This window comes from Oncorhynchus mykiss, chromosome 26 (assembly GCF_013265735.2).
Source record: "Oncorhynchus mykiss isolate Arlee chromosome 26, USDA_OmykA_1.1, whole genome shotgun sequence".
Classification (NCBI taxonomy): Eukaryota; Metazoa; Chordata; class Actinopteri; order Salmoniformes; family Salmonidae; genus Oncorhynchus; species Oncorhynchus mykiss.
Genome location: NC_048590.1, coordinates 2,902,298 through 2,916,959, shown reverse-complemented (window position 1 = coordinate 2,916,959; position 14,662 = coordinate 2,902,298). Strand labels below are relative to the sequence as shown.

The 14,662-nt window shown below is 45.1% G+C and overlaps 1 protein-coding gene across 1 annotated transcript in view; it reads left to right on the top strand.

Moving 5' to 3' along the window:
• Positions 1–11,276: 11,276 nt before the first annotated feature.
• The window catches only part of LOC118944482 (sodium/hydrogen exchanger 5-like), a 49,591-nt gene continuing 46,205 nt past the window's right edge, over positions 11,277–14,662 (top strand). The window contains exon 1 of the mRNA XM_036964029.1: positions 11,277–11,459. Within this exon, the coding sequence (XP_036819924.1) occupies positions 11,319–11,459 (141 nt within the window). The 5' untranslated portion in view covers positions 11,277–11,318. The remainder of the gene's footprint in view (positions 11,460–14,662) is intronic.

Sequence of the window (14,662 nt, the reverse complement as noted above, 5' to 3'; positions counted from 1 at the left end):
CTGTAGCTGATGTGATAGTGTTGACAGTAGTGATGGAACAAGAGAACAGACTGATAACTGATGTACTGTAGCTGATGTGATAGTGTTGACAGTAGTGATGGAACAAGAGAACAGACTGATAACTGATGTACTGTAGCTGATGTGATAGTGTTGACAGTAGTGATGGAACAAGAGATCAGACTGATATACTGTAGCTGATGTGATAGTGTTGACAGTAGTGATGGAACAAGAGAACAGACTGATAACTGATATACTGTAGCTGATGTGATAGTGTTGACAGTAGTGATGGAACAAGAGAACAGACTGATAACTGATATTCTGTAGCTGATGTGATAGTGTTGACAGTAGTGATGGAACAAGAGAACAGACTGATAACTGATATACTGTAGCTGATGTGATAGTGTTGACAGTAGTGATGGAACAAGAGAACAGACTGATAACTGATATACTGTAGCTGATGTGATAGTGTTGACAGTAGTGATGGAACAAGAGAACAGACTGATAACTGATATTCTGTAGCTGATGTGATAGTGTTGACAGTAGTGATGGAACAAGAGCACAGACTGATAACTGATATACTGTAGCTGATGTGATAGTGTTGACAGTAGTGATGGAACAAGAGAACAGACTGATAACTGATATACTGTAGCTGATGTGATAGTGTTGACAGTAGTGATGGAACAAGAGAACAGACTGATAACTGATATACTGTAGCTGATGTGATAGTGTTGACAGTAGTGATGGAACAAGAGAACAGACTGATAACTGATATTCTGTAGCTGATGTGATAGTGTTGACAGTAGTGTGTTGATAGTAGTGATGGAACAAGAGAACAGACTGATATACTGTAGCTGATGTGATATTGTTGACAGTAGTGATGGAACAAGAGAACAGACTGATAACTGATATACTGTAGCTGATGTGATAGTGTTGACAGTAGTGATGGAACAAGAGAACAGACTGATATACTGTAGCTGATGTGATAGTGTTGACAGTAGTGATAACTGATATACTGTAGCTGATGTGATAGTGTTGACAGTAGTGATGGAACAAGAGAACAGACTGATGTACTGTAGCTGATGTGATAGTGTTGACAGTAGTGATGGAACAAGAGAACAGACTGATAACTGATATACTGTAGCTGATGTGATAGTGTTGACAGTAGTGATGGAACAAGAGAACAGACTGATATACTGTAGCTGATGTGATAGTGTTGACAGTAGTGATGGAACAAGAGAACAGACTGATAACTGATATACTGTAGCCGATGTGATAGTGTTGACAGTAGTGATGGAACAAGAGAACAGACTGATAACTGATATACTATAGCTGATGTGATAGTGTTGACAGTAGTGATGGAACAAGAGAACAGACTGATATACTATAGCTGATGTGATAGTGTTGACAGTAGTGTGTTGACAGTAGTGATGGAACAAGAGAACAGACTGATATACTGTAGCTGATGTGATAGTGTTGACAGTAGTGATGGAACAAGAGAACAGACTGATAACTGATATACTGTAGCTGATGTGATAGTGTTGACAGTAGTGATGGAACAAGAGAACAGACTGATAACTGATGTACTGTAGCCGATGTGATAGTGTTGACAGTAGTGATGGAACAAGAGAACAGACTGATAACTGATATACTGTAGCTGATGTGATAGTGTGTTGACAGTAGTGATGGAACAAGAGAACAGACTGATATACTATAGCCGATGTGATAGTGTTGACAGTAGTGATGGAACAAGAGAACAGACTGATAACTGATATACTGTAGCTGATGTGATAGTGTGTTGACAGTAGTGATGGAACAAGAGAACAGACTGATATACTGTAGCCGATGTGATAGTGTTGACAGTAGTGATGGAACAAGAGAACAGACTGATAACTGATGTACTGTAGCTGATGTGATAGTGTTGACAGTAGTGATGGAACAAGAGAACAGACTGATAACTGATATACTGTAGCTGATGTGATAGTGTTGACAGTAGTGATGGAACAAGAGAACAGACTGATATACTGTAGCTGATGTGATAGTGTTGACAGTAGTGTGTTGATAGTAGTGTGTTGATAGTAGTGTGTTGATAGTAGTGTGTTGACAGTAGTGTGTTGATAGTAGTGTGTTGATAGTAGTGTGTTGACAGTAGTGTGTTGACAGTAGTGTGTTGATAGTAGTGTGTTGACAGTAGTGTGTTGATAGTAGTGTGTTGACAGTAGTGTGTTGATAGTAGTGTGTTGATAGTAGTGTGTTGACAGTAGTGTGTTGATAGTAGTGTGTTGATAGTAGTGTGTTGACAGTAGTGTGTTGATAGTAGTGTGTTGACAGTAGTGTGTTGGTAGTAGTGTGTTGATAGTAGTGTGTTGATAGTAGTGTGTTGACAGTAGTGTGTTGACAGTAGTGTGTTGATAGTAGTGTGTTGACAGTAGTGTGTTGATAGTAGTGTGTTGATAGTAGTGTGTTGACAGTAGTGTGTTGACAGTAGTGTGTTGACAGTAGTGTGTTGATAGTAGTGTGTTGACAGTAGTGTGTTGACAGTAGTGTGTTGACAGTAGTGTGTTGATAGTAGTGTGTTGACAGTAGTGTGTTGATAGTAGTGTGTTGATAGTAGTGTGTTGACAGTAGTGTGTTGACAGTAGTGTGTTGATAGTAGTGTGTTGACATTAGTGTGTTGATAGTAGTGTGTTGACAGTAGTGTGTTGATAGTAGTGTGTTGATAGTAGTGTGTTGACAGTAGTGTGTTGATAGTAGTGTGTTGACAGTAGTGTGTTGACAGTAGTGTGTTGACAGTAGTGTGTTGACAGTAGTGTGTTGACAGTAGTGTGTTGATAGTAGTGTGTTGACAGTAGTGTGTTGATAGTAGTGTGTTGATAGTAGTGTGTTGACAGTAGTGTGTTGATAGTAGTGTGTTGACAGTAGTGTGTTGACAGTAGTGTGTTGATAGTAGTGTGTTGACAGTAGTGTGTTGACAGTAGTGTGTTGATAGTAGTGTGTTGACAGTAGTGTGTTGACAGTAGTGTGTTGATAGTAGTGTGTTGATAGTAGTGTGTTGACAGTAGTGTGTTGATAGTAGTGTGTTGACAGTAGTGTGTTGATAGTAGTGTGTTGATAGTAGTGTGTTGACAGTAGTGTGTTGACAGTAGTGTGTTGATAGTAGTGTGTTGATAGTAGTGTGTTGACAGTAGTGTGTTGATAGTAGTGTGTTGACAGTAGTGTGTTGATAGTAGTGTGTTGACAGTAGTGTGTTGACAGTAGTGTGTTGACAGTAGTGTGTTGACAGTAGTGTGTTGACAGTAGTGTGTTGACAGTAGTGTGTTGACAGTAGTGTGTTGATAGTAGTGTGTTGACAGTAGTGTGTTGACAGTAGTGTGTTGATAGTAGTGTGTTGACAGTAGTGTGTTGACAGTAGTGTGTTGACAGTAGTGTGTTGACAGTAGTGTGTTGACAGTAGTGTGTTGATAGTAGTGTGTTGACAGTAGTGTGTTGACAGTAGTGTGTTGATAGTAGTGTGTTGACAGTAGTGTGTTGACAGTAGTGTGTTGACAGTAGTGTGTTGATAGTAGTGTGTTGACAGTAGTGTGTTGACAGTAGTGTGTTGACAGTAGTGTGTTGACAGTAGTGTGTTGATAGTAGTGTGTTGACAGTAGTGTGTTGATAGTAGTGTGTTGACAGTAGTGTGTTGACAGTAGTGTGTTGACAGTAGTGTGTTGACAGTAGTGTGTTGACAGTAGTGTGTTGACAGTAGTGTGTTGACAGTAGTGTGTTGACAGTAGTGTGTTGACAGTAGTGTGTTGACAGTAGTGTGTTGACAGTAGTGTGTTGACAGTAGTGTGTTGACAGTAGTGTGTTGACAGTAGTGTGTTGATAGTAGTGTGTTGATAGTAGTGTGTTGACAGTAGTGTGTTGATAGTAGTGTGTTGACAGTAGTGTGTTGACAGTAGTGTGTTGACAGTAGTGTGTTGACAGTAGTGTGTTGACAGTAGTGTGTTGACAGTAGTGTGTTGACAGTAGTGTGTTGACAGTAGTGTGTTGACAGTAGTGTGTTGACAGTAGTGTGTTGACAGTAGTGTGTTGACAGTAGTGTGTTGACAGTAGTGTGTTGATAGTAGTGTGTTGATAGTAGTGTGTTGACAGTAGTGTGTTGACAGTAGTGTGTTGACAGTAGTGTGTTGATAGTAGTGTGTTGACAGTAGTGTGTTGACAGTAGTGTGTTGATAGTAGTGTGTTGACAGTAGTGTGTTGATAGTAGTGTGTTGATAGTAGTGTGTTGATAGTAGTGTGTTGACAGTAGTGTGTTGATAGTAGTGTGTTGACAGTAGTGTGTTGATAGTAGTGTGTTGACAGTAGTGTGTTGATAGTAGTGTGGTGATAGTAGTGTGTTGATAGTAGTGTGTTGACAGTAGTGTGTTGATAGTAGTGTGTTGACAGTAGTGTGTTGACAGTAGTGTGTTGACAGTAGTGTGGTGATAGTAGTGTGTTGATAGTAGTGTGTTGACAGTAGTGTGTTGACAGTAGTGTGTTGATAGTAGTGTGGTGATAGTAGTGTGTTGATAGTAGTGTGTTGACAGTAGTGTGTTGATAGTAGTGTGTTGACAGTAGTGTGTTGATAGTAGTGTGTTGACAGTAGTGTGTTGATAGTAGTGTGTTGACAGTAGTGTGTTGATAGTAGTGTGGTGATAGTAGTGTGTTGATAGTAGTGTGTTGACAGTAGTGTGTTGACAGTAGTGTGTTGATAGTAGTGTGTTGACAGTAGTGTGTTGATAGTAGTGTGTTGACAGTAGTGTGTTGATAGTAGTGTGGTGATAGTAGTGTGTTGATAGTAGTGTGTTGATAGTAGTGTGTTGACAGTAGTGTGTTGACAGTAGTGTGTTGATAGTAGTGTGGTGATAGTAGTGTGTTGATAGTAGTGTGTTGACAGTAGTGTGTTGACAGTAGTGTGTTGACAGTAGTGTGTTGATAGTAGTGTGTTGACAGTAGTGTGTTGATAGTAGTGTGTTGACAGTAGTGTGTTGATAGTAGTGTGTTGATAGTAGTGTGTTGACAGTAGTGTGTTGATAGTAGTGTGTTGACAGTAGTGTGTTGATAGTAGTGTGTTGACAGTAGTGTGTTGATAGTAGTGTGTTGACAGTAGTGTGTTGATAGTAGTGTGTTGACAGTAGTGTGTTGATAGTAGTGTGTTGACAGTAGTGTGTTGATAGTAGTGTGTTGATAGTAGTGTGTTGACAGTAGTGTGTTGATAGTAGTGTGTTGACAGTAGTGTGTTGATAGTAGTGTGTTGATAGTAGTGTGTTGACAGTAGTGTGTTGATAGTAGTGTGTTGATAGTAGTGTGTTGATAGTAGTGTGTTGACAGTAGTGTGTTGATAGTAGTGTGTTGATAGTAGTGTGTTGACAGTAGTGTGTTGATAGTAGTGTGTTGATAGTAGTGTGTTGACAGTAGTGTGTTGATAGTAGTGTGTTGATAGTAGTGTGTTGACAGTAGTGTGTTGATAGTAGTGTGTTGATAGTAGTGTGTTGATAGTAGTGTGTTGATAGTAGTGTGTTGATAGTAGTGTGTTGATAGTAGTGTGTTGATAGTAGTGTGTTGACAGTAGTGTGTTGATAGTAGTGTGTTGATAGTAGTGTGTTGATAGTAGTGTGTTGATAGTAGTGTGTTGATAGTAGTGTGTTGATAGTAGTGTGTTGATAGTAGTGTGTTGATAGTAGTGTGTTGATAGTAGTGTGTTGACAGTAGTGTGTTGATAGTAGTGTGTTGATAGTAGTGTGTTGATAGTAGTGTGTTGATAGTAGTGTGTTGATAGTAGTGTGTTGATAGTAGTGTGTTGATAGTAGTGTGTTGATAGTAGTGTGTTGATAGTAGTGTGTTGATAGTAGTGTGTTGATAGTAGTGTGTTGATAGTAGTGTGTTGACAGTAGTGTGTTGATAGTAGTGTGTTGATAGTAGTGTGTTGATAGTAGTGTGTTGATAGTAGTGTGTTGATAGTAGTGTGTTGATAGTAGTGTGTTGACAGTAGTGTGTTGATAGTAGTGTGTTGATAGTAGTGTGTTGACAGTAGTGTGTTGATAGTAGTGTGTTGATAGTAGTGTGTTGATAGTAGTGTGTTGACAGTAGTGTGTTGATAGTAGTGTGTTGATAGTAGTGTGTTGATAGTAGTGTGTTGATAGTAGTGTGTTGACAGTAGTGTGTTGATAGTAGTGTGTTGATAGTAGTGTGTTGATAGTAGTGTGTTGATAGTAGTGTGTTGACAGTAGTGTGTTGACAGTAGTGTGTTGATAGTAGTGTGTTGATAGTAGTGTGTTGACAGTAGTGTGTTGATAGTAGTGTGTTGATAGTAGTGTGTTGATAGTAGTGTGTTGATAGTAGTGTGTTGATAGTAGTGTGTTGATAGTAGTGTGTTGATAGTAGTGTGTTGACAGTAGTGTGTTGACAGTAGTGTGTTGACAGTAGTGTGTTGATAGTAGTGTGTTGACAGTAGTGTGTTGACAGTAGTGTGTTGACAGTAGTGTGTTGATAGTAGTGTGTTGATAGTAGTGTGTTGATAGTAGTGTGTTGATAGTAGTGTGTTGATAGTAGTGTGTTGATAGTAGTGTGTTGACAGTAGTGTGTTGACAGTAGTGTGTTGACAGTAGTGTGTTGACAGTAGTGTGTTGACAGTAGTGTGTTGATAGTAGTGTGTTGACAGTAGTGTGTTGACAGTAGTGTGTTGATAGTAGTGTGTTGATAGTAGTGTGTTGACAGTAGTGTGTTGATAGTAGTGTGTTGATAGTAGTGTGTTGACAGTAGTGTGTTGATAGTAGTGTGTTGACAGTAGTGTGTTGACAGTAGTGTGTTGACAGTAGTGTGTTGATAGTAGTGTGTTGACAGTAGTGATGGCAGAAAAAACACACAATGTGTTTGAAAAGTATTCAGACCCCTTGACTTTTTTAAACATGTTATGTTGCAGCCTTTAATCATCAATCTACACACAATAACCCATAATGACATCACAATACCCCATAATGACATCACAATAACCCATAATGACATCACAATAACCCCATAATGACATCACAATAACCCATAATGACATCACAATAACCCATAATGACAAAGCGAAAACAGGTTTTTGGAAATATTTGCAAATGTATTAAAAATAAAAATCTGAAATACCTTATTTCCATAAATATGGTGCATCCTATTTCCATTGATCATCCTTGAGAGCCTGGTACCATCTGATGTGATTCTGCTGGGCCTGGTACCATCTGATGTGATTCTGCTGGGCCTGGTACCATCTGATGTGATTCTGCTGGGCCTGGTACCATCTGATGTGATTCTGCTGGGCCTGGTACCATCTGATGTGATTCTGCTGGGCCTGGTACTATCTGATGTGATTCTACTGGGCCTGGTACCATCTGATGTGATTCTGCTGGGCCTGGTACTATCTGATGTGATTCTGCTGGGCCTGGTACCATCTGATGTGATTCTGCTGGGCCTGGTACCATCTGATGTGATTCTGCTGGGCCTGGTACCATCTGATGTGATTCTGCTGGGCCTGGTACCATCTGATGTGATTCTGCTGGGCCTGGTACTATCTGATGTGATTCTGCTGGGCCTGGTACTATCTGATGTGATTCTGCTGGGCCTGGTACTATCTGATGTGATTCTGCTGGGCCTGGTACTATCTGATGTGATTCTGCTGGGCCTGGTACTATCTGATGTGATTCTGCTGGGCCTGGTACCATCTCATGTGATTCTGCTGGGCCTGGTACCATCTGATGTGATTCTGCTGGGCCTGGTACTATCTGATGTGATTCTGCTGGGCCTGGTACTATCTGATGTGATTCTGCTGGGCCTGGTACTATCTGATGTGATTCTGCTGGGCCTGGTACCATCTGATGTGATTCTGCTGGGCCTGGTACTATCTGATGTGATTCTGCTGGGCCTGGTACCATCTGATGTGATTCTGCTGGGCCTGGTACTATCTGATGTGATTCTGCTGGGCCTGGTACTATCTGATGTGATTCTGCTGGGCCTGGTACCATCTGATGTGATTCTGCTGGGCCTGGTACTATCTGATGTGATTCTGCTGGGCCTGGTACCATCTGATGTGATTCTGCTGGGCCTGGTACTATCTGATGTGATTCTGCTGGGCCTGGTACTATCTGATGTGTGTTACCTATATGATAGCTATGTTTAAATGTGTCTGTGTTCCTCTCCTCTCTCCTCTCTCCTTTCTTCTACTGTCATATGTCCTCTCCCCTCCCCTCCCCTCCCCTCCCCTCCCCTCCCCTCCTCTATCCTCTCCTCCTCTCCTATCCTCTCTCCTCCCCTCCCCTCTCCTCTCCTCTCCTATCCTCTCTCCTCTCCTCTCCTCTCCTCCTCTCCTATCTCCTCTCCCCTCTCCTCTCTCTCCTCCTCTCCTCTCCTCTCTCCTCTCCAGTGTTCCACTTCTCCCAGCGGTTCACCACTGTGGTCCCAGAGAGCTGTATGTTGATCTTACTGGGCCTGGTACTGGGTGGCATCGTACTGCTGACCAGTAAGAAACAGCTGTACCAGCTAGAGCCTGGCCTCTTCTTCCTCTTCCTCCTGCCCACCATCGTAGGTAGGTGCCTTCTCTCTGGGGGGGAAATCTCAACTGCATCTCCCTCGATTCCTCACAAGTTAACAGTTAACATTGTACTCTGTATCCTGTGCAAATGACAGATCATGTTCTGCTTTAATTTAGGTGACGCCGGGTATTTCATGCCCGCGAGGCTCTTCTTTGACAATCTGGGAGCCATCTTACTGTATGCTGTGGTGGGAACTCTCTGGAATGCCTTCTGTACAGGCTTCTGCCTCTACGGGGTCAAACTGATGGGGATCATAGGTGAGTCAAGCCGCTGGGGGGGTCAGAGGTGAGTCAAGCTGCGGGGGGTCAGAGGTGAGTCAAGCCGCTGGGGGGTCAGAGGTGAGTCAAGCCGCTGTGGGGTCAGAGGTGAGTCAAGCCCCCGGGGGTCAGAGATGAGTCAAGCCACTGGGGGTTCAGAGGTGAGTCAAGCCGCTGGGGGGTCAGAGGTGAGTCAAGCCGCAGGGGGATCAGAGGTGAGTCAAGCCGCAGGGGGTCAGAGGTGAGTCAAGCCGCTGGGGGTCAGAGTTGAGTCAAGCCGCTGGGGGGTCAGAGGTGAGTCAAGCTGCTGGGGGGGTCAGAAGTGAGTCAAGCTGCTGGTGGGTCAGAGGTGAGTCAAGCCGCTGGGGGGTCAGAGGTGAGTCAAGCTGCTGGGGGGTCAGAAGTGAGTCAAGCTGCTGGTGGGTCAGAGGTGAGTCAAGCTGCTGGGGGATCAGAGGTGAGTCAAGCTGCTGGGGGGTCAGGAGTGAGTCAAGACGCTGGGGAGGTCAGAGGTGAGTCAAGCTGCTGGGGGGGTCAGAGGTGAGTCAAGCCGCTGGGGGTCAGAGGGGGGTCAAGACGCTGGGGGGGTCAGAGGTGAGTCAAGCCGCTGGGGGTCAGAGGTGAGTCAAGCCGCTGGGGGTTCAGAGGTGAGTCAAGCCGCTGGGGGGTCAGAGGTGAGTCAAGATGCTGGGGGGTCAGAGGTGAGTCAAGCTGCTGGGGGGTCAGAGGTGAGTCAAGCTGCTGGGGGGTCAGAGGTGAGTCAAGCTGCTGGGGGGGTCAGAGGTGAGTCAACCTGCTGGGGATCATAGGTGAGTCAAGCTGCTGGGGGGGTCAGAGGTGAGTCAAGCCGCTGGGGGTCATAGGTGAGTCAAGCTGCTGGGGGTCAGAGGTGAGTCAAGCTGCTGGGGGTCAGAGGTGAGTCAAGCTGCTGGGGGGTCAGAGGTGAGTCAAGCTGCTGGGGGTCATAGGTGAGTCAAACTGCTTGGGATCATAGGTGAGTCAAGCCGCTGGGGGGTCAGAGGTGAGTCAAGCCGCAGGGGGGTCAGAGGTGAGTCAAGCCGCTGGGGGTCAGAGGTGAGTCAAGCCGCTGGGGGGTCAGAAGTGAGTCAAGCTGCTGGGGGGGTCAGAGGGGAGTCAAGCCGCTGGGGGGTCAGAGGGGAGTCGAACTGCTGGGTGTCAGAGTTGAGTCAAGCCGCTGGGGGTCAGAGGTGAGTCAAGCCGCCGGGGGTCCGAGGTGAGTCAAGCCGCTGGGGGGCCAATAGCCGCTGGGGGGCCAATAGGCTGTACCCTTACAGTTTAGACAGTAACCAATAGGCTGTACCCTGACAGTTTAGACAGTAGCCAATAGGCTGTACCCTGACAGTTTAGACAGTAGCCAATAGACTGTATCCTGACAGTTTAGACAGTAGCCAATAGGCTGTACCCTTACAGTTTAGACAGTAGCCAATAGGCTGTACCCTGACAGTTTTAGACAGTAGCCAATAGGCTGTACCCTGACAGTTTTAGACAGTAGCCAATAGGCTGTACCCTGACAGTTTTAGACAGTAGCCAATAGGCTGTACCCTGACAGTTTTAGACAGTAGCCAATAGGCTGTACCCTGACAGTTTTAGACAGTAGCCAATTGGCTGTATCCTGACAGTTTAGACAGTAGCCAATAGGCTGTATGTAAAATGTGTCTCTGTGTGTTCAGACCAGAAGGTTCAGGCAGGTCTGATGTGTCTCTGTTCAGACCAGAAGGTTCAGGCAGGTCTGATGTGTCTCTGTTCAGACCAGAAGGTTCAGGCAGGTCTGATGTGTCTCTCTGTTCAGACCAGAAGGTTCAGGCAGGTTTTATATGTCTCTCTGTTCAGACCAGAAGGTTCAGGCAGGTCTGATGTGTCTCTCTGTTCAGACCAGAAGGTTCAGGCAGGTCTGATGTGTCTCTGTTCAGACCAGAAGGTTTAGGCAGGTCTGATGTATCTCTCTGTTCAGACCAGAAGGTTTAGGCAGGTCTGATGTGTCTCTGTTCAGACCAGAATGTTCAGGCAGGTCTGATGTGTCTCTCTGTTCATACCAGAAGGTTCAGGCAGGTCTGATGTGTCTCTCTGTTCAGACCAGAAGTTTCAGGCAGGTCTGATGTGTCTCTCTGTTCAGACCAGAAGGTTCAGGCAGGTCTGATGTGTCTCTCTGTTCAGACCAGAAGGTTCAGGCAGGTCTGATGTGTCTCTCTGTTCAGACCAGAAGGTTCAGGCAGGTCTGATGTGTCTCTGTGTGTTCAGACCAGAAGGTTCCGGCAGGTCTGATGTGTCTCTGTGTGTTCAGACCAGAAGGTTCAGGCAGGTCTGATGTGTCTCTCTGTTCAGGTCTGATGTGTCTCTGTGTGTTCAGACCAGAAGGTTCAGGCAGGTCTGATGTGTCTCTGTTCAGACCAGAAGGTTCAGGCAGGTCTGATGTGTCTCTGTGTGTTCAGACCAGAAGGTTCAGGCAGGTCTGATGGAGTTCCTGTTGTTTGGGGCGTTGATCTCTGCGGTGGACCCAGTGGCGGTGCTGGCCGTGTTCGAGGAGGTCCACGTCAACGAGACTCTCTTCATCATCGTCTTCGGAGAGTCCCTGCTCAACGACGCCGTCACCGTGGTGAGTCAGCTGTAACTCGGATGTAACTCACACACACCTTACTAACTGTATAGAACACCAACACTACATAGAACAACACCGTGGTGAGTCACACACACTATATAGGACAACACCGTGGTGAGTCACACACACTATATAGAACAAAACTGTGGTGAGTCACACACACTATATAGAACAACACCGTGGTGAGTCACACACACTCTATAGAACAACACCGTGGTGAGTCACACACACTCTATAGAACAACACCGTGGTGAGTCACACACACTATATAGAACAAAACTGTGGTGAGTCACACACACTATATAGAACGACACCGTGGTGAGTCACACACACTCTATAGAACAACACCGTGGTGAGTCACACACACTCTATAGAACAACACCGTGGTGAGTCACACACACTATATAGAACAACACCGTGGTGAGTCAGCTGTAACTCGGATGTAACTCACACACACTCTATAGAACAACACCGTGGTGAGTCACACACACTATATAGATTAACACCGTGGTGACTCACACACACCTTACTAACTGTATAGAACACCAACACTATATAGGACAACACCGTGGTGAGTCACACACACCTTACTAACTGTATAGAACACCAACACTATATAGGACAACACCGTGGTGACTCACACACACCTTACTAACTGTATAGAACACCAACACTCTATAGAACAACACCGTGGTGAGTCACACACACCTTACTAACTGTATAGAACACCAACACTATATAGAACAACACCGTGGTGAGTCACACACACTATATAGAACAACACCGTGGTGAGTCACACACACTATATAGAACAACACCGTGGTGAGTCACACACACTATATAGAACAACACCGTGGTGAGTCACACACACTATATAGAACAACACCACTCTATAGAAAAACACCGTGGTAACTCACACACACTCTATAGAACAACACCGTGGTGAGTCACACACACTATATAGATTAACACCGTGGTGACTCACACACACCTTACTAACTGTATAGAACACCAACACTATATAGAACAACACCGTGGTGACTCACACACACCTTACTAACTGTATAGAACACCAACACTACATAGAACAACACCGTGGTGAGTCACACACACTATATAGGACAACACTGTGGTGAGTCACACACACTATATAGGACAACACTGTGGTGAGTCACACACACTATATAGAACAACACCGTGGTGAGTCACACACACTCTATAGAACAACACCGTGGTGAGTCACACACACTCTATAGAACAACACCACTCTATAGAACAACACCGTGGTGAGTCACACACACTATATAGAACAACACCGTGGTGAGTCACACACACTATATAGAACAACACCGTGGTGAGTCACACACACTCTATAGAACAACACCGTGGTGAGTCACACACACTATATAGAACAACACCGTGGTGAGTCACACACACTATATAGGACAACACTGTGGTGAGTCACACACACTATATAGAACAACACCGTGGTGAGTCACACACACTATATAGAACAACACCGTGGTGAGTCACACACACTCTATAGAACAACACTGTGGTGAGTCACACACACTATATAGAACAACACCGTGGTGAGTCACACACACTATATAGAACAACACCGTGGTGAGTCACACACACTCTATAGAACAACACTGTGGTGAGTCACACACACTATATAGAACAACACCGTGGTGAGTCACACACACTATATAGAACAACACCGTGGTGAGTCACACACACTCTATAGAACAACACTGTGGTGAGTCACACACACTATATAGAACAACACCGTGGTGAGTCACACACACTATATAGAACAACACCACTCTATAGAACAACACCGTGGTGAGTCACACACACTCTATAGAACAACACCGTGGTGAGTCACACACACTCTATAGAACAACACCGTGGTGAGTCACACACACTCACGCTGGCTCACGTTCAAACAATGAAGCCCCAAAGCAACAGACAAACTGACATACTGGTTGATTCCTCCCCCTGCGCTGGGAAAGGAGGGTTTTACAGACAGGTAACCATAGAGACAGGGACGCGTTGAAGGTCAGTGGGGGGGGGGTTCACCAGTTTCACTAGTCTCAATCTGCATCCCAACATGGCACCCTATTCCTCTGGTATATCGTAGGGCACTATATAGGGAATAGGGCTCTGGTCTATAGTAGTACCACTATATAGGGAATAGGGCTCTGGTCTATAGTAGTACCACTATATAGGGAATAGGGCCCTGGTCTATAGTAGTACCACTACATAGGGAATAGTGCTCTGGCCTATAGTAGTACCACTATATAGGGAATAGGGCTCTGGTCTATAGTAGTACCACTATATAGGGAATAGGGTGCCATTTGGGGCACAACCCATTGCACACCTGGATCTCTGAAGGGGAGGGGAGGGGGGCTGATCTGGCCTATTGTAGCCTCGCCATCACATCTCTACACACACACACACACACACACACACACACACAAAAGCTGTGTTCAGGCTCTGTTGAGATGTTCAGACTGGGTGATAAATCTTATAAATGAACAAGACCAAGGCTGACTGGCTGATAAATCTTATAAATGAACATGGATAAGACAGAGTCTGTCTCTCTCTCTCTGTCGGTCTCTCTGTCTGTCTCTGTCTCTCTCTCTCTCTCTCTCTCTTTCGCACTCTCTCTCTCTTTCGCACTCTCTCTCTCTTTATCTCTCTCTTTCTCTCTCTCGTTCTCTCTTTCTCACTCTCTCTCTCTCTCTCGCTCTCTCTCTCTCTCTCTCTCTGTCTCTCTCTCTCTCTCTCTCTCTGTCTCTGTCTCTCTCTCTCTCTCTCTCTCTCTGCCCCCCCTCTCTTCTCTCTCTCTCTCTCTGTCCCCCCTCTCTTCTCTCTCTCTCTCTGTCCCCCCTCTCTTCTCTCTCCCCCTCTCTTCTCTCTCTCTCTCTCTCTGTGTCCCCTCTCTTCTCTCTCTCTCTCTGTCCCCCCTCTCTTCTCTCTCTCTCTCTCTCTCTGTCCCCCCTCTCTTCTCTCTCTCTCTCTTTCGCACTCTCTCTCTCTTTCGCACTCTCTCTCTCTTTATCTCTCTCTTTCTCTCTCTCTTGTTCTCTCTTTCTCACTCTCTCTCTCTCTCTGTCTCTCTCTTCTCTCTCTCTCTCTCTGTCCCCCCTCTCTTCTCTCTCTCTCTCTCTCTCTGTCCCCCCTCTCTTCTC